The following is a 19690-nucleotide window of genomic DNA, read 5'->3' on the forward strand; positions in this document are numbered from 1 at the left end:
TCCTGACTTATTTTAACACCTCAAAATCATAAGTGCTTTATTTGTAATTTTAGCCTGTTTTCCACAATATGGGGCTTGATGTGTCAATGTGATCTTGTTCTCCCTCAACCCTTCTCTTTCCCATAATGCTTTGTATGACTCATACCAGACATAAGGAAGTAACTGTGAATTCCCATGCCATTGACATATAATGGGATTTCTGAGAGTCCCTCTTATCTTCTTTACCTTCTGTAAAAGGACTGCTTCTTTTCCGTCTCTAATCACCCTCATTTATGTTTGGCTCAGACCTTGTTTTACACTATACTTAGAAGTTATCCAGCTACAGCCAGAAAAGTAGCTAAATTGCAGACCTTTGTTAAGGAACTGACAACCCCCCATACACACACACACACTACTGCAGAGATGTTAAAACTTTCACCGCAGTGAGAGACCCTTGCAGAATCAATTCCTCTTAGACTACAAAAGAAAACTTTGAACAAAGGCCTGCAATGTAGCTAATTTTCTGGCTGTAACTGGATGAATTCTAAGTGTAGTGTAAAATAAGCTCTGAGCCAAACATAAATGAGGGTGATTAGATTGAGAAAAAAGCAGTCCTTTTACAGAAGGTATAGAAGATGACAGTGACTCACAATCCCATTATATGTCAATAGCATGGGAATTCGTAGTTACTTCCTTATGTCTGGCATGAGTCATACAAAGCATTATAGGAAAGAAAAAGGGTTGAGGAAGAATAACATCACGTTGATGCATCAAGCCCCATTGGTAGCCATGTTGTGGAAAACAGGCTAAAATTGCAAATAAAACACTTATTTTGAGGTGTTAAATAAGTCAGGAAACAAAGATAGAGTGAAAAAAATTTTTTTTTAATTCTAGGTTGGAGTTTTCCTTTAACATGATTGATATTGGAGGTTTGGTAATGAGTGAACATGTTTACATATGTAGTGGGAGTGCTGAAAAGTTGCCTTGTAAGGAGCTGAAATGCAACCATGTCAGAGATGACGACTGTAGCTCTGAGGTGCATTAAAAAAGATGTCTGTTTGGTATAGGGTGGAATGAACATTGGGTTGGGAGGGTACAGAGGAATGACCTCAAGAGTAGTTGAGATTTAAAGAATAACAGCAAGAGATGGCAGCATCAGAGTGTGGCTGGGAAAAGGGGCTGTTTGGAACATAATGAATGTTTTCAATTTCTGTTTTACTGCGTAAATTATTTTTATTTTTATTGTTTCACTTGATGTGTGTTCACATTCTGGGCTAAGACTGAAATTGGTCCAATGGGATTAGTGCTATATGGCCCAGTTTACAGACTAAGCAAATAAATAAAGGTGATCTAAGGAGAAGGATATGAGACTTTGAGGCTTAGTGTTAGGTGAGGGGAGAAAAGGTATACCATCAATATTTGTATTGCATGGAGAGTCTAATGAATCTGGTCTAATTTGGAGTAAGGAAACTACATTAATCTTATGTTGACAGTGCAGTCTGTGGTATAGTTAATGTTGACTGTAAAAAAAATCTTCTGTTATGAAAATCAGTTGACATTGTATAGTGAAAACAAGCCTAAGGATGCTAGGACCTTTGGATAAGTAAATTAGAGGAGTTCCATTAGGGGAAGCCCAAGATGTCATATTTGGCTGTTCCTGACTCCTTGCTAATGTTGACAATTCCAGACCAACTCATAGCATTGGTTTCTTCTTCCAAACATCTTATCTAGATTGAAAGCTGATCTGCCTTCATGTTACAGTCCCTTTTTATGCTTGTGGTAGAAATAAATGTTAGTGGTAGCAGACAGATGTGATGTTTAGTAAAGCAATAGTAATGTATATCTGTTACACATGTTAAAACTGATTCTTCATTAATTAGTCGAAATATGCAGTATCATTTCAGAATGTACCAAGAACATTGTCAATCTGCCTTTTAAATACTTTTGTTTGCAGGTGTTGCACATTGTAGAGTATTGGTTACACACAAGACAATGGTATCAGAAGTGCAGAGTTGTTCTCCTTTTGTAAGTAACATTTGGGGGATGCTTTTGTACCCTACTAGGTGAAATACAAAGCTTGATAAAGCGGCCATACACTGTGTTATGAGTTGGCAAGTGAGTTTTTCTGCACAAATACCTGTCAGCTTGCATTATCTGTGACTGAGCATCACAGTGAGATAACTGACACCATGTTCAGTTTTTATTTGACATCCAGCATATGATAGTGGTTGGTGTGCTGTGAGAAAGTACTTCAGATAATCAAATCATTGCAAATAAGATAAAAATAAATGCATATAAAAAGTAAATTAAAAAAAAAAATGAGTATCACTGCAAATAAGGTGTAAAGGATCCACGCCCGTTGAAGTGTCTCGATGCAGAGCGTGACAACTTGCTCTGTGGTTTGAGCATGTGTGAAAATTACAAAAGCTGCTTTTCATTTTTTATGGAAACTTCATCAAACTGAGTATTATTAAATTTTATTTTAGGCGTCTGAGGCACAAAGCCCATCCACATTGGGTCAACATGCTATGAATGAAGATGAAGAGGTATTTGCTTTTTTTTTTTGGTTAGATGAGAGTTATTCAGTGCTTGTAGTCTATGGTGCAGTAAAACAGCCAAATCGATTATGCATGTACACTACAAATCTTTATACCGCTTCTGATTTCATTTTTCGTATAATTCATGTTTAGATTATATGTGACTGGAAATAAAGCCAGAGAAATCACTGTGCATATTTAAAAGATAATGTTAAAAGTGTACCTCATCATTTTGTGCTGGCTGTTGGCTGGATGTGTAAGCTGTAGTAATGTTTTGGTTTCTTTTTTTTTTCAAAACAGGTTTATTGTTTTAACATACAAGAGAAATATCATAACAATTTTATACAAGTAATTAAAAATATATATGATTATAACATTCAACAAAACAACTAAAGTATTTACAAAGACATCCACTACAATCAGATCAATTAATTAAACTAAAATACCATGCTATTGAAATTAGGATTTTTTAACAAATTTTGTAAATTATCCCATACAATATAATAAGATGTTTTTCTAGTTGTTCTTGACCTAATTGTGTTTATTTCCATATGGCACACTATATTCATAACATTTTTAAATTCATTGAACGAAGGAGGTGTATCTGAAATCCAATTTCTGGTTATTATTTTCCTAGCCACTGCTAGAATAGACCATAACAAGGGAAGCTTAACCTTTTTAACACTTTGATGTACAGGTGTGTTGAATAATATAAGAGATTTAGAAATAATGAAATTATCTGTAAAAAGAGCCTGCAAAAATTCATTAATTGACTTCCAGTATTCTTTCAATTTTATACAGTCATAAAACATATGAGCCTAGTCAGCATTAGTTTCTACATTACATCTCTTACATAGATTATCTTTATTATTTATTTTATTCATCATCAAAGGTGTATAAAAAGATCTATGTAAAAATTTCCATGTATAAAGTCTCCAGACAATGGAAGGCGTAGTTCTATAGGCAGATTCCAATATATATTGTTTATCTTGTTGATTTGGTGGGTCCCCATTAATAGAAGTGAAATAATTCCAGTATGAATCTACACTGTAAAAAGTTTCTTGTCTGATAATTTTATGTATGTATGAAAGTTTACCTTTATCAGAAACTTTATGTTGTAAATTTAATATCAAGTAATCAATCAGTGTTGGAATAGATTCTTTAACTGTTATAGACATTAGATCTATTTTATTAATGAGATGTTGTCTAAAGGTCTGAACCTCTAACCAGCAAGTTTCTCTTAGATCAAATTCTTGTTTTAAGAAATCTAGATTTTTAACTTTATTATCAGATATCAACTGATACCAGTACTTTAGATCATTATCTATAGCTAAATGAGTTCCTTCAGAAGTAGATGACAAAAGCATACCCTGAGTATACATTATAGGAATATAATAAAATTCCATTCCCTATACTTAGGGTGCATGAATATAAAGTTACGATAGCTAATAATAATATTTAATGGGTAACAAACCATATGTTTAGGTGTAATAGGTGAAGTACAAAATTCCTTTAGTAACCATAACATGGAGTTATTTACAATCATATTTTTATGTGTTAAGGAGATTTTCATGAAGTGCATACTAATTAGCTCCCAATAATCTTTCCATTTTGCAACATATGACTGATCTATTAATAAAGTAATAACTTTTACAATAGAAGAGATAGTATATAAATTAAAGTCTGGAAAAGAAATGCCCCCTTGAGACCAGCTATTAGTATGTTTCTTTAATGCAATCCTAGGTCTATTAGGTGCCCATAGGAAATTTAACATTAGTGTATTCAGTTTCTTGATAATTATTTTTGTAGGTGGAAGTATTATTAATTGTATTAAGTATAAAATCTTGGGGAATATTATCATTTTAATAATTGTAAGTATCTCCTCCATAGTAAAAAACATATTATTCCAGGTATTAAAAAGGTTTTGTATATTAAGAAAACAGGTATTATAATTATTATATATAATAGATTTAATATCTTTAGATAGTATTATACCTAAATAAGTTATCTGACCTGAGTTGGGTACATATTTAGTAAAATCACTAATGAGAATATTTTTTCGTGTATATATAGGTAGTATTTTAGTTTTTTCTTCATTGAATATTAAACCAGAAATACTTTTAAAATTCATCATTTTATCAAATAGAGACTGCATAGAAGAATTAGATCCTGCTGATGTAATTAGAACATCATCTGCAAAAGTTGAATTTTGGATGTTGTATTTTCATCTATTTCAAAACCCTCTATGTCAGTACTGTTTCTGATCAAATTAGCCCAAGGCTCCCTTACTAAAGTGAATAATAGTGGAGAAAGTGGACATCCTTGTTTTGTACCTTTAAAAATGGGTATTTTTTGTGAAACATATGTTCCTACCTTAATATAAGCCAATGTTCCTTTGTATAAATGCTCAATTAGATATACAAATGCATCTGAGAAGTTTGTGCACTTCAGTAAGGTAAACAGATAGTCCCAACTTACTGAATCAAATGCTGAACTTATATCAAGACTAATAAGTGTTAAATCTTTCTTTTTCCTATTTGCAAAATCAATTAATGTTAAAGTTCTTCTTATATTATCAAAAGTATTTCTATTTACAATGAACAGGATGCAGAAGACAAGAATACCTTCCCCGGAACAAACACTGTCTGGCCACAGAAAATAAAGTAGAAAAATTCGCTGATGAATAATCCAGCTAAACGAAACAGTCAATGAGGTTCAAAAAATGAAACCAAATGTAATCCAAAGACAACGTTTTTAATGAGCAAAACTTCAAACCACAAGCGCTTTCGCCTGGTATTACCAGGCTTTATCAAGTGTAACAAACAATGCTTTCACGTGATGTTTATAAAGTGCTTGGCTTAAAACCATTGGTTAATTGATTAAAAACATTGGTTAATTGTATTAGCATACATTGAATTGATTTAGGAACAACTTTAAAATGTAGAAAAATGTATACGATGCATTAAAAAATGCTACTATAAAAAGAATACAAACACATAAACTACTTTGTTTTTTACAGAGTAAATTTAGTTAAAAACTTTAAAAATCCTAATACAGACAACACTTAAAGGTATTAGAAATGTTCTTGTCTGAGTCAAAGACCATCTTAACAGGAGCTTTAGCCCAAGCAGATTTAAGAACCATCTCTTTATCAAAAGATGATAGAAATCTAACTATAACTGATCTAGGATAGTTTTTGTTAGAGTTAGTATTAGCTATAGATCTATGTGCTCTTTCGATACCAAAAGAGAATGCTTCTGGTAAGTCTAAAGTTTTAGGGAGCCATGTTGTTAAAAAAGAAGTAATATTGTTACCTTCAATATTTTCTGGCAGTCCAAAAATCCTAATGTTATTGCGCCTAGATCTATTTTCCAGGTCATCCAGCTTTGTTTGTAAATGTGTATTTTGTTTCAGCAGAAACTCAATGTTGATTTCCTCTTCTTGGGTTCTATTTTCCATGTCATTCACAGCTTCTTCTATGCCTGTCATCTGGATCTTCTGTTGTTGCAGGTCTATATGTAACAAGTCTATTTGTTTTGTAGTTTTTTCTATGAAGGTATCTATTTTAGTATCCATTTTATCCATCTTAGCAGTAAGTTGCTGGATTATAGTTATCAGAGACTGCAGTTCTTTCTTGATGCTGGAGTCTTGAGAATTTGTCTTACTGAAACTCATTTCAGACTGATAAACTGACAGGAAAATTTCCAAAGTGATTTCTGACAGGAATATTGTTAAAATTTCCTTTCTTTTTTAGATATAGTTCAAGAACTATATAAAACAAACATATTTAGAAAGAAAATTACTTCAAAAATTAATTTTTTAAGTAATTAATTCCTGTCAGTGTAATGAAATTGGTGGAGCTGAAGAAATCTGTTGCTATCCTGTGTTCATCCTTCAATGTTTTGGTTTCTTGATAGCGCTGTCATTATATCCACTCATGGTCATAATTGTTTTAAGCACTGCTGTTGCATCAAGACAGCCCTGGTCAGGCTGATTGTGATCCCTGCTACAGAAGTACAGTAAGATATATTGTTTTCTTCCTTGACTTCATAATATCATTGCTGTATGACTTGCTGATAGAGTACATTCAGTTTGTGGACTTGGAAAAAAAAAAAAAAAAACAACCAAAGCTAGCTTTCCAGTTATTTGGAATATACATTAAAGCACTAGCCTGTGAGACTTACTAATGTCCTTCCATATCACTGTTGCAGTATTCATAACTTCTGGGATCTCCTGCCAAGGATGCCCCAGTGTCCAACCAGTATACCAAAGCCTTTATTACCTAGGGATGTCATATGTCCGACATATGCTCCCCATGCAAGCATAGGGCATTAAGGTGATGTACGTCTAAATCCAGAACTTCATTGCCACCAGTCCGAATTCCATTCTTGTACGTCGGTCTGGACACTGTTCACTTTGCTGGTTATACCAAGAATACACATTCAAGATAAGTACCCCATTAGACTTTTTTGTTCTTTCTTATATTTTTCAGTGGGTTATATGTCATCCAAGAAAGGGAAATGTCAATGTAGGTGACAGATTCCCCATTAACACTGCCACGATGGGTGCTTGTTTTGCTTAGATGCATTTCATGACCACACTCATTGTTCCCGCTATTAGGCTTTTGTATCTAAGCTTTTACATAGCTGTCTTTCTTCCATTTCCATGTATCTTGCAAAACAGAGTCTCAAGCTTGTTGGCCCAAGGTACCATGCAGAATCCACTCACCCAGAGCTGTACAGATGCTGCTCAAGAAGAAGGTCAAGAAATCTAGGCCTGAGCCTGCTGCTGTCCAGGTTCCTCTGAATCTCTCTCTTGAGGTACACGAGACTCTCTCTTGAGGTACATGAGAACTCAGAGGACACTCCGGTATTACCTTTGGTTTCTTCTGTAATCACCTTCTCAGAGGCCGGTATGGAGCCTGCTTCTCTTGTGTTCTTGGTGGTTTTGCAAACGTCCGCCGTGGATGTTGAGGGGACCCATGGCTGATTGACTCCAAGGGGCAGAAAGGGATTCCTCAGATGCTTGTTAGGGATGAGGTGCCAGGTACCTTGATCAAATTAAGGCAGGCATCCGAACCACTGCATTTTGTCAAGGCAGATATCCCTTTGAAGAAAAGATAGAAAACTAAACATATATGGTGACTTTTGCCATTGATCCACAAAGGGAATGGTAGGACTTCACTCAAGGCTTTTTCAATGCTTTGATGGCATTGAAGCCTGCTTTGGTTCCTGCAGTCACTTGGTCCTCTGCCCCCAAAAGGGCAAGGGACCCTGAGTCCTCGGATGAGGACTGTGACTCTGATGCTGACTCTTTAGCCTACTCTTCTCAGTTGCCTTCTTCTTTAGACTATGGATTGCAGGAAGAGAAATATATCAGTCCTGATTCTCTCTTGGAAGAGCTATACTTTGGAGATATGGTCCTGCATATGATGGAACATTTTAAGTGGGAATACTCCCAGGTGTCTGATGTCCAGAAAAGGTATTATGAATTATTACAGATGAACTCTCCTAAACCTTCTGCTGTTCCTCCTGTGCAGGCTGCTGTGCTGGATACCATCTCAGTTGCTTCCCTGGCACCAGACTCCCAGCCTCCAGCCCCTAAGAAGCCTGACAGGTTCTGTAAGGTGTCAAATGCCTGCATGTTCTTGTACAGATACCCTTCATCTGACCCAATGGTGATTTCTGTCTCTACTGATAAGCCTTCTAGGCTGTTGCTTTCTTTTGAATTCCTTCCCTTGGACAAGGACTGTAGAGCTATGGCGAGGATTGATAAGAAAGTATACACTTATGCTACCTTAGCCTTTAAGGCTATAGATTAAGAGACCCATATGCCAAGATATATTTTGTGTCTTCTTTCTCAGATTGAGAGGATTGCCAATGACATGCCTGACTCTTAAGGTAAGGTCTCAGCTCTTTTCTTACTAGTTTTCATTTATCGGGTTGCCCGTCACTCTATAAGTGCAGTTGTGATGCAGCGGATGTTTCTGCTAGGGCTGCTGACTATGGTTCTGTGATGAGGTGCTACTCCTGGCTTTGCCTTCAAACCTTTCTAGTTGATATTAAATCATAGATGCTACTTTGGATAACCAAAACTTGTTTGGCACTGCTGTGGCAGAGCTCTTGTAGGGTCAGAGTAAGGCCATGAAAGATTTGAAGCACATCTCTGTTTCTTCTATTCCCAAGTTTCAGATGAACTATTCTTGTAAGATTGCCTTTTTGCGTAGACTGCCTAGATGGTCTTCCAAGGGTAAGAAGGCTCGTAGGCGTATATTCTATGATAAGCCTACTCAAACGCATAGGCCCCCAAAGCAGTTCTTTCCTGACAAATCTGCAGCCATCTAACTTTCTGCCCTCCCTTCCTCCCTTCCTCTCAGCCAGGATGTTCTTCGTGTTTCACTGTTGCAGTCATTACATTTGGGTAATCTGCTGGCAGGTTACACTCAGTCGGCCTGAATATCAAAGTCTTGGGTCCTGCGTCAGTTGCTGTCTCCTCTTCTATGACGTCAGGTCGTCAGGGGTATAAAACATGCAGCCGACGCCATTTTCTTCAGTCTTTCTTGCCGGGCGGTGCCCGAAGCAGAAGCAGTTCGCAAGTGCTGGTCGGCTGCCTCCTGAAATTTTTGCATTTGAGTTTCAGAACTAAAGTCTTCAATTAAAGCTAAGTACCCCGTTGGGAAAAATTTTTCTTGCTCCTTACCGATGTCAGTAAAAGTTAATAATTGCATTACTTGTGGGAAGCAAATACCTCATAAGGATTTTCATTTGTACTGTATTCCTTGCCTAGGCCCTGATCATAACGTGCCTTGCTGTCAGTTTTGTGCTAGATTTAACCAACGCACTATTAAGCATCTGTATATCTTTACTTCAAAATATTTTGGAAACAGATTTAATTACCCTGAAATGTCGTCGGATAGCAATCCGACTACCGGAGTTCACAAAAAACGCAAAGAAAAGTACAGAGACAGACCGTCGAGGTCCAAAACCGGCAACGAAGCTTCTCCTGAGCCGGTCACCAGTTCGCCGGTACTTAGTGAGCTGCTTTCGCAGCCCCTGATACCCGCTACTTTTGAGTCGCAGGCCACAACCGAGACCCATGCGGAGTCCGGTGTGCTGCGAGATTCTCAGAGTATGGTACCCGCGGATGTCTCTCCCTCGGATGGGCCCGGAGCCGCTGAGCAGGCACCGGCTTCTGAGGGTGTTTTCAGGCCTCAACATTTCTGTATAAAACCGACACCAGCTTCAAAAACAACTTCTAGGGCTAAAAAAACGACGCATGAGCGACGTGCTCAGGCCCCTATGCCTAAAAGACAGATGATCAAAATGGCTGAGGACTTAATTACCTTGATCAGCCTCCTGATAAGAGGCCTAGGCAAAACACTGATTATGAATCTTCAGATCGGGTTTCTATTTCTTCTGATTCCTCTTCTGATCAGGAATTTTCTATACCATCCTATGAGGATTCAGATGCAGAAGAATCCATCCCATCTGCATCTCCTCCTGAAGATTATTCTTTTGGAGAAACCTTGCATACTTTAAGGGAGCATTTTCATTGGGAGAGAGAGAGGATTTCTCGGAATCAAAAAAGAGGCTTAGGGATTTCCTTCTTCCTCAACATAGGCCTTTGGCTATACCTCCTGTAATAGACATTGTAGATGATGTGTTTTCGGAATCTAGCATGGCTCCTGATTCCCTACCTCCGGCTCCTAGTAAGCCAGACAGATATTACAGGGTTCCTGACTCCCACACATTTTTATTCAAAAATCCTGCTGCTGACCTGAAACTATCTCACAGGGTCCCAAAGGTGTAAAGGCCTCTTCAGCCAAGAATCCTACTCCCTCTGATAGAGATTCCAGGGCACTGGATAGATGGGGAAAGAAGGTTTATACGTCTGCAACCTTGGCAATTAGGGCCTTAAACTGCCAGTTTCATATGCTTAAATATCAACAGCATGTTATGGGCTTATTGAAACAGAAAATTATGTTGATTTCTAAATGTGTGCAAAACAAAGAATTACAGGAATTATTGCATGCAGCAGAACAGGTTGGAAAGCATACTTTGCAATGTGGTTTTGATTCCTTGGATGCCTCTTGCAGGGCCGCAGTTACTGGATCTGTGATTAGAAGGCATGCCTGGCTGAAGGAGCAAAAATCTGCCTGATCATGTTAAAGATAAATTGTTGGATGCACCTTTACAGCATGATACTCTGTTTGGTAATAAGGCAGAAGAGGTTTTAAAGAAAATGGAAGACAAAGCTAAATCTATGAAAACTGTAAAAGATTTCTTACAAGTGCAGCCACCCAGATTCAGTAGACACTGGCCTACAAAAAATCGGTCCTTTCCTGTGTCCAACACAGCCTCACAAGGCAAATCCAGGTGCTCAAAAAGCTTTAGATACCAATCACAGGGTTCTTACAGGTCAAAGCAATGGGGTGCCTCTACCTCCAAATCTGGAGGAAATAAAGCACAATCCTACAGTAAGCAGTCTCAATGACTTCCCTCTGCCATCACCAAGCACTTATCTTTTGTCAGCCACCTTGAGGGGAAAATTAGCACTTAATGCTCAAAATTGGCAGTTAATAACCAAGGACAAGTGGGTATTAAACATAGTATCCCAGGGGTACAGATTTAATTTCCATACCTTGCCAATTCCAAATGGTTGGCCAGATCTGCCACAAAATCAATGGGCAGAGGCACAGAAACAAGTTACGTCCCTCATGGATATGGGGGCTGTTCAACCAGTACCAAAGCAGGAAAAAGGGCAAGGGTTTTATTCACGACTGTTCCTGGTACCCAGAAAAGACATTGCCTGGTGTCCAATACTGGATTTTTCGATTTTGAACACGTTCTTGGACATCCCAAAATTCAAAATGCTGACTTTACAACAGCTTCTGCCCATGCTGGGCAAGAACGCTTGGTTAGTGACTCTAGACTTAAAAGAGGCATACCTGCATATCCCAATAAGGGAATCGTGCAGAAGATACCTCGGTTTCAAGGCTGGTTTCATGCATTACCAATTCTCTGCACTGCCCTTTGGCTTATCTACTGCACCCAGGGTCTTTACAAAGTGCCTGGCACCAGTAATTGCATTTTGCAGACAAAGAGGCATACATATCTATCCTTACTTAGACGACTTTCTCATTCAAGCAGAAAACAAGGACATTCTTCTTCAACAGCTGGCGTTTGTAAAAAGGCTTCTAACATGCTTAGGGTACACAATACATGAAAAGAAATCACACCTGGTACTCTCTCATAAAATTACATTCCTGGGTGCAAGCTTGAATACAACTGCCCAAGATGGCTTACCTTAAGCCAGACAAACAAAGACAACTGACTATTTACTTCAAACAGATGGCAACAAAAAACTAGCTATCTGCAAGACAAATTCTGCAGGCTTTGGGGTTCATGGCATCCTGCATTCTACTAATTCCATATGCAAGACTGCATATGAGGAAACTACAGTGCTATCTAAAAAGTTTATGGAGTCAACATTGTCACAGTCTGGAAACAATGATCCCTCTCATTCCCTGCCTACAACAGGAGTTTCTTTGGTGGGTAGAGACATGTCACCAGAACATGGAACGGTCTTTGACTGTACCCCCTGCCACCCAAACCCTAACTACAGATGCATCAGAGTATGCTTGGGGAGCCCACCTGGCTGGGAGATGCATTCAGGGCATATGGAGCCCAAAACAAATGCATCTGCATGTCAACCAGAAGGAGATGTTAGCTGTTCAGAATGCCCTGACAGTACACATTCCTACCCCCTTTGCAGACTAGCCATGGCATTGTGGGACACAGCTCTGACTTACCAAGTACATCTTCAAGCTTAATTCCTGCCAGGAAAACAAAATACTCTGGCAAACGATCTACGCAGAAATTTTATGGACCCTCATGAGTGGAAACTGGACCCACAAGTCTTCAGCATGATAACAGAAAAATGGGGGAGTCCAGACATAGATCTATTTGCCTCTCCCCAAAATTATCAACTGGACAAAGTGTGCACAAGGACTTATCACAGACAAGCATGGTAAGTGGATGCCCTATCCTTCAGTTGGAAAAACCTATCAGTCTACGCCTTTCCTCCTCTGCCTCTTCTCCCCAAGGTCTTACTAAAGGTCAGACAGGAAAAACCGAAAATGATCCTAATTGCCTCGGACTGGCCTCGCCAGCACTGGTACCCAATTCTAAGGAATATATCTCAACTCCCTCCTTGGTACTTGCCTCAAATACCTCATCTACTGTCTCAGCAGAGCAAACAAATTCTGCACAATCAGCTCCAAACTCTGAACCTGGCAGCGTGGCTGATCATGTAATTATTCAAACACCACCTCTCAGTAAATCTGTGATGGATGTCATTTTGGAAGCCAGAAGGCCTAGTACTAGAAATTCTTATGCTGATAAATGGAAGAGATTCTGTGCTTGGAACCAAGCACAAGGAACAGATACAGCAAAGCCAAATATTCCTCAGATTTTACAATACTTGACTGAGATGCTTGACAAGGGCGTATCTTTTTCATCAATAAAAATCCATGCCTCTGCCATCTCGGCTCATTACAACACAGAGCCTCCCATCTTTTCTCATCCTCTGCTAAAACAGTATCTTAGAGGGGCCAAAAATGTAAGGCCTCCCAGATCATCACCAACTCAATTTTGTGCTGGAAAAGCTCACTCTACATCCTTTTGAACCAGCAGCTACTGCAGATATAAAGTCTTTATCTTGGAAAACAGCTTTTCTTCCGGCAATCACTTCAGCAAGAAGGGTTTCAGAACTACAGACCCTCATAGCTGTGGAGCCTTTTATTACATTTCATCCGGACAGGGTGTCCCTCAGGACCAATCCTTCCTTTATGCCTAAGGTGGTATCCAGTGTGGCTCTTAACCAAACGATCCACCTCCCAACTTTTTACCCAAATCTGCAGAACAAGGGTGAGCGGATTCTGCATTCCTTGGACGTACACAGACAACTAAGATTCTACTTAAACAGGACCAAATCTCTAAGAAAGTCTGCACAGCTACTGGTGGCATTTTCTGCAGGATCAGAGGGGAAGGCTATTTCAAAGCAGACTGTTTCAAAGTGGATAAGCCACTGCATTCGTTTCTGCTACTTGCATCATGGTAAACTGGTGCCCAAGGAAATCAGGTCACATTCCACCAGGGTTGCAACTACCTCAGCAGCTTTTCTCAGAGGAGTTCCAACCAAAGACATTCTAGAAGCTGCTACTTGGAGCTCTCTTCATACATTTACAAAGCATTATAATTCGCCTGTCTTCTCTAAGTCTAGGGTAGGCTTTGCCACTGCAGTTCTGCAGGGCCTTATAGCCGCTCCTAATGCTATTTAGCTCCAGCCTCCCAGCCATAGCTTTGGGATTTTACCCAAATGTAATGACTGCAACAGTAAAACACGAAGAACATAGTACAATTCTGTACACTTACCATAAATGTAGATGTTTGTGTATTCACTGTTGTAGTCTGGGTTACCCACCCGCCTCCCCCCTTTTTTCTAGAACTTCTCTTTCCTTCACTATATTCTACAGCCTTTGTGGTGTATTTGCTTTTAGATGAAGGTAAAGTTTGTTGTTACAATTGTATATATATATATATATATATATATATATATATATATATATATATATATTGTTTCACTGTTGCAGTCATTACATTTGGGTAATCCTGCTGGCAGGTTGCCCTCAGTTGGCCTGAATTCCAAACTCCTGGGTCCTGCATCGGCTGCTGTCGCCCCTTCCCTGACGCCAGGTCGTCAGGGGTACAAAAGAAGCAGCCGACGACATTTTCTTTAGTCTTTCTTGCCGCGTGGTGCCCGAAGCAGAAGCAGTTCACAAGTGCTGGTCGGCCAACTCCTGAGATTTTCGTGTTCGTGTTTCAGATCCGAAGTCTTCATAAAGCTAAGTACCCCGTTGGGGAAACTTTTTTCTTGCTCCAGACCGATGTCAGAAAAAGTAAATAATTGCATTTCTTGTGGAAAGCAAATACCACATAAGCATTTTCATTCTTACTATATTCCTTGCCTAGGCCCAGATCACAGTGTTTCTAGTTGTTGGTTTTGTGCTAGATTTAACCAAATTAAGAGTCGGTATGATTTTGCTTTAAACTATTTTGGACGCCGGTTTAGTTATCCAGAAATGTCGTCGTATAGCCATCCGACAACCAGAGTTCACAAAAAACGCAAAGAAATGGAGAGAGATAGACAACAGAGGCCCAAAACTGATGCAAAGCTTCTCCTAAGCTGTTCGCCGGTTCTCAGTGATCCGCTTTCGCAGCCCCTGACGCCCGCTACTTTAGAGTCACAGGCCGCTACCGACTCCCACGTGGAGTTGGCAATGCCACTGGAAACTCACGGTATTGGAGCTTCAGATACTATTCCTTCAGATGGGTCCGGAGACGCTGAGCAGGCACCGGCTTCTGAGGATGTATTCAGACCTAAACATTTTTATATTAAACCAACTTCAGCTTCAAAGGCAAAGACTAAAGCACCTTCTAAAGCAAAGAAACAAACTCAAGAGCCACGTGGACAGGCCTCTTTGCCCAAAAAAGAAATGCTGAGAATGGCCGAAGACTTGATTACCTTGATCAGGGGTTCCCATCCCCCTCCTGATAAGAGGCCTAGGCAAGAGACTGACTATGAATCTTCAGATCAGATTTCCATTTCTTCTGATTCCTCTTCTGAACAGGAATATTCTCCCCCCCCCCCCAATGAGGATTCTGATGCTGAAGAATCTATACCTTCAGCTTCTCCTCCAGAGGACTATTCTTTTGGGGAAACCTTGCATACCATGAGGGAGCATTTCCACTGGGAGAGCCAAGATTTTTCAGAATCTAAAAAGAGGCTCAGGGATTTCCTTTTACTGCCTCATCACAGGCCACTAGCCATCCCACCTGTGTTAAACGTTATAGATGTATTTTCGGAGTCTAGTCTTGCCCCTGACTTTTTACCTCCAGCTCCTGTTAAAGCCTGACAGATATTACAGGGTTCCTGGCTCTCATAAATTCCTTTTTAAAAACCCTGCTGCAGACCCAGAAACTATTTCACAGGGTCTCAAAGGAGTTAAGGCTTCCACTGCAAAAAAAACCTTACCCCCTCTGAGAGAGATTCTAGTGCACTGGATAGATGGTGAAAAAAGGTTTACACATCTGCTACCTTGGCTATAAGGGCCTTAAACTGTCAGTTTCATATGCTCAAATATCAGCAACATATCATGGCGTTGCTTAAACAGAAAATGTTAAACTCGGAATATGCAGAAAACAAGGAAATGCAGGATTTATTGCATGCAGCTGAAAAAGTTGGAAAGCATACTTTGCAATGTGGTTTTGATTCTTTGGAGGTCTCCTGCAGGGCCGCAGTTACGGGTTCTGTAATTAGGAGGCATGCTTGGTTAAAGAAACAAAGTCTGCCTGATCATGTCAAAGTTAAATTATTAGATGCATCTTTACAGCATGATACTTTGGTGTTAAGGTAGAAGAGGTGTTAAAGAAAATGGAGAACAAAGCTAAATCTATGGAAACTGTCAAAGATTTTTACAAGTACAGCCACCTAGGTTTAGTAGACACTGGCCAACAAATAATTGGTCCTTTCCTGTGTCAGACAGACCTCAAAGGGGCAGATCCAGATGTTCTAGGGGCAGAACCCAGGCACAGGGTTCATACAGATCAAAGCAATGGGGTGCTTGTACCTCCAAAGTTGGAGAAGACAAATCACAATAATACAGGAAACAGTCCCAATGACTTCCCCCTGCCTGCACCAAGCACTTATCTCCTGGCAGCACCCCTAGGGGGAAAATTAGCACTTTTTATCAAAATTGGCACATTATAACCCAGGGTAAGTGGGTCCTAAATATCGTGTCACAAGGCTACAAGTTCCACTTCCATACCCTGCCAAAGGCACATGGCTGGCCAGACCTGCCAAAAAATCAATGGGCAGAGGCACAAAAACAAGTTTCATCCCTCATGGACATGGGGGCCATTCAACAAGTACCAGAGCAAGAGAGGGACAAGGATTTTACTCAAGACTGTTCTTGGTACCCAGAAAGGACAAGGCCTGGAGGCCAATACTGGACCTATCTATTCTGAACACATTCCTGGATATACCAAAATTCAAGATGTTGACTTTGCAGCAGCTTCTGCCCATGCTGGGCAAGACCGCTTGGCTTGTGACTTTAGACCTAAGAGAGGCATACCTGCATAACCCAATCAGACAAATATGCAGAAGATACCTCAGATTCAAGGTGGGTTCAATAGATTACCAATTCTCTGCACTGCCCTTTGGCTTATCTACTGCGCCCAGGGTCTTTACAAAGTGCCTGGCACCAGTAATTGCATTCTGCAGACAAAGAGGAATACAAATATATCCTTACTTGGACGACTGTCTAATTCAAGCAGAGAACAAGGACATTCTTCTACAGCATCTGGCGTTTGTGAAAAGACTTCTAACATGCCTAGGGTACACAGTCAACGAAAAGAAATCAAACCTAGTACCCTCTCAAGGGATAATATTCCTGGGTGCAAGCTTAAGTACAACTGCCTAGATGGCTTATCTCACGCCAGACAAACAAAGGCAACTGACTACCTATTTCAAAATATTGGCAACAAAGGCCCAATTATCTGCAAGAAAAATTCTGCAGGCTTTGGGCTTCATGGCATCCTGCATCCTGCATCCTACTAATTCCATATGCAAGACTGCATATGAGGAAACTTCAATGGTACATAAAAAGTGTTTGGACTCAACATTGCCACAGCCTGGAAACTATGATTACTCTCATTCCCTGCCTGCAACAGGAGTTTCGATGGTGAGCAAAGGCTTGTCACCAAAACAAGGGACAGCCATTCACATTACCCCCAGCCAGGCAGACACTAACAACGGATGCATCAGATTATGCCTGGGGGGGCCCACATGGCAGGAAGATGCATTCAGGGCACATGGACCTCAAACCAAGTGCATCTACATATCAATCAAAAAGAGATGCTAGCTGTTCAGAATGCCCCGACTGCCTTCAAGGACCTACTTCATCCAGGACAACTACTGATAAAGACAGACAACACCACGGTCATGTGGTATATAAACAAGCAGGGAGGCACACATTCGTACCCCCTTTGCAGACTAGCCATGACTTTTTGGAACACAGCACTGACTTACCAAGTACATCTGCAGGCACAGTTCCTGCCAGGAAGGAAAAATACACTGGCAGACGAACTAAGCAGAAACCTCATGGATCCCCACGAGTGGCAGCTGGATCCACAAGTCTTCAGCATGATAACAAGGAAAATAGGATGCCCGGACATAGATCTGTTTGTCTCCCCTCACAGCTACCAACTAAAAAGATTCTGCACAAGGACTTATCACAGACAAGCATGGAAAGTGGACGCCCTATCTTTCAGCTGGAAAAACCTATCAGTGTATGCCTTTCCCCCTCTACCTCTCCTCCCCAAGGTACTCCTAAAGGTCAGACAGGAGAAGCCAAAGATGATACTGATTGCCCCAGACTGGCCCCGCCAGTACTGGTATCCAATACTAAGGAACTTGTCTCAAGGCCCAGCTTGGACATTACCTCAAATACCTCATCTACTGTCCCAGCAAAACAAACAGATCCTGCACAGTCAACTCAGGACTTTAAACCTGGCACCCTGGTGGATAATGTAGTTATGCCAAACCTACCTTTCAGTAAAGCTGTGATGGATGTCATTTTGGAAGCCAGAAGGCCTAGTACTAGAAAATCTCATGCTGGAAAATGGAAAAGATTCTGTGCTTGGAACCAGGCACAAGGAACTGATACAGCTGTGCCACATATTCCTCAGATTTTGCAATACTTAACTGAGATGCTGGACAAAGGCCTATCTTTTTCATCTATTAAAATTCATGCCTCTGCCATTTCAGCTCATTACAGTACAGAGCCACCAATCTTTTCGCATCCCTTATTAAAGCAGTACCTCAGAGGATCCAAAAATTTAAGGCCCCCAAGGAGATTAGCAATGCCTGCATGGCACCTCAGCTATGTCTTGGAAAAATTCACCCTGCCTCCTTTTGAGCCAGCTGCTACTGCTGTCCACACAGCCTACCTGGACCTCGCAAAAGCCTTCGACACAATACCCCACTCGGACATCATAAATAAGCTTACCAGCTTAAATATCAACCCCTATATCACAAGATGGGTTGCAAACTAGCTCAGAGACAGAACCCACATGATCAGAATCGCAGGTACCATGTCCGAATCCAAACCAGTTACAAGTGGTGTCCCACAGGGCTTAGTTCTGGGACCTCTCTTGTTCGGTATATACTTCTCTGAGTTTCAGGCTAACACGGGGGGGGGGGGGTTATAGCTGACAAAGTTCACAGATGACTGCAATAATCGAATCTCCAGCTGACACAAGCATCCTCCAAAAGGGTCTCACAGAGATGGATGCTTGGTGCCAGAGCCACGGCCTCAAGCTAAATGCTAAAAAGTGCATAGTCATCCCCTTTGGGAAAAACAAGGTGCCCACAAATTACCACATAGGTGGTAATCTATTAAGTACGGAAGAAGTAATTAGAGATTTGGGGACCAACGTAGATAGTAATCTCTCCTTTGATAATCACGTTGCCAAAGTGGTTAGAAAGAACTTCTATATAGCCCATGTTATCACGAAAGAGTTCGTATCTAGATCAAGAGAGGTCATTGTGCCCCTCTACTCATCACTAATCAGGCCCATAATTGAATTCAATGCCCCTTTTGGGATGTACCTTACCTGACACCTGCAGCAACTGGAGAGACCCCAAAAGTACCTCACCAAGAGGATCATGGGCTACATGCAGCTCGACTAAAGATACTACAGCTCTATTCAGTTGCTTACTGCCTACTCAGAGGCGATCTATGTCTGACTTACAAAGCCATGTCAAACCCAGAATTAATGGACATACTCCACCTCAAAAAATCCAAGTCCCTTAGAGCTACACGCTCCAGGGACCTAAACCTCAGCACAAAAATAAATAGGACATGCTGGAGGGACAGATTCATTTCCCAGAGGCTCCCCTCACTCTGAAATTGAATCTCAATTCATGTTAGACATAGCCCCTCGCTGACCCTCTTCAAGCGAAATCTGGACACGTGGATGGGAAATCGCAAATTCACCCCTGGGCTCTCTTCTGTGTCCCTGCTAGACAGAGGCACAGTAAACTAATCTTAA

General features: G+C 40.5%; 1 protein-coding gene across 1 annotated transcript in view; it reads left to right on the forward strand.

Annotated features, from left to right (window-relative positions):
• LOC122814161 (transcriptional protein SWT1-like) overlaps nucleotides 1–19690 on the forward strand; it is a 1475367-nt gene that overhangs the window by 553189 nt on the left and 902488 nt on the right. Inside the window, exon 4 of the mRNA XM_044086774.1 lies at nucleotides 2466–2525. Coding sequence (XP_043942709.1) covers nucleotides 2466–2525 — 60 coding nt within the window. The remainder of the gene's footprint in view (nucleotides 1–2465; nucleotides 2526–19690) is intronic.

This window comes from Protopterus annectens, chromosome 10.part0 (genome assembly GCF_019279795.1).
Source record: "Protopterus annectens isolate FY-2018-M chromosome 10.part0, PAN1.0, whole genome shotgun sequence".
Lineage (NCBI taxonomy): Eukaryota > Metazoa > Chordata > Ceratodontiformes > Protopteridae > Protopterus > Protopterus annectens.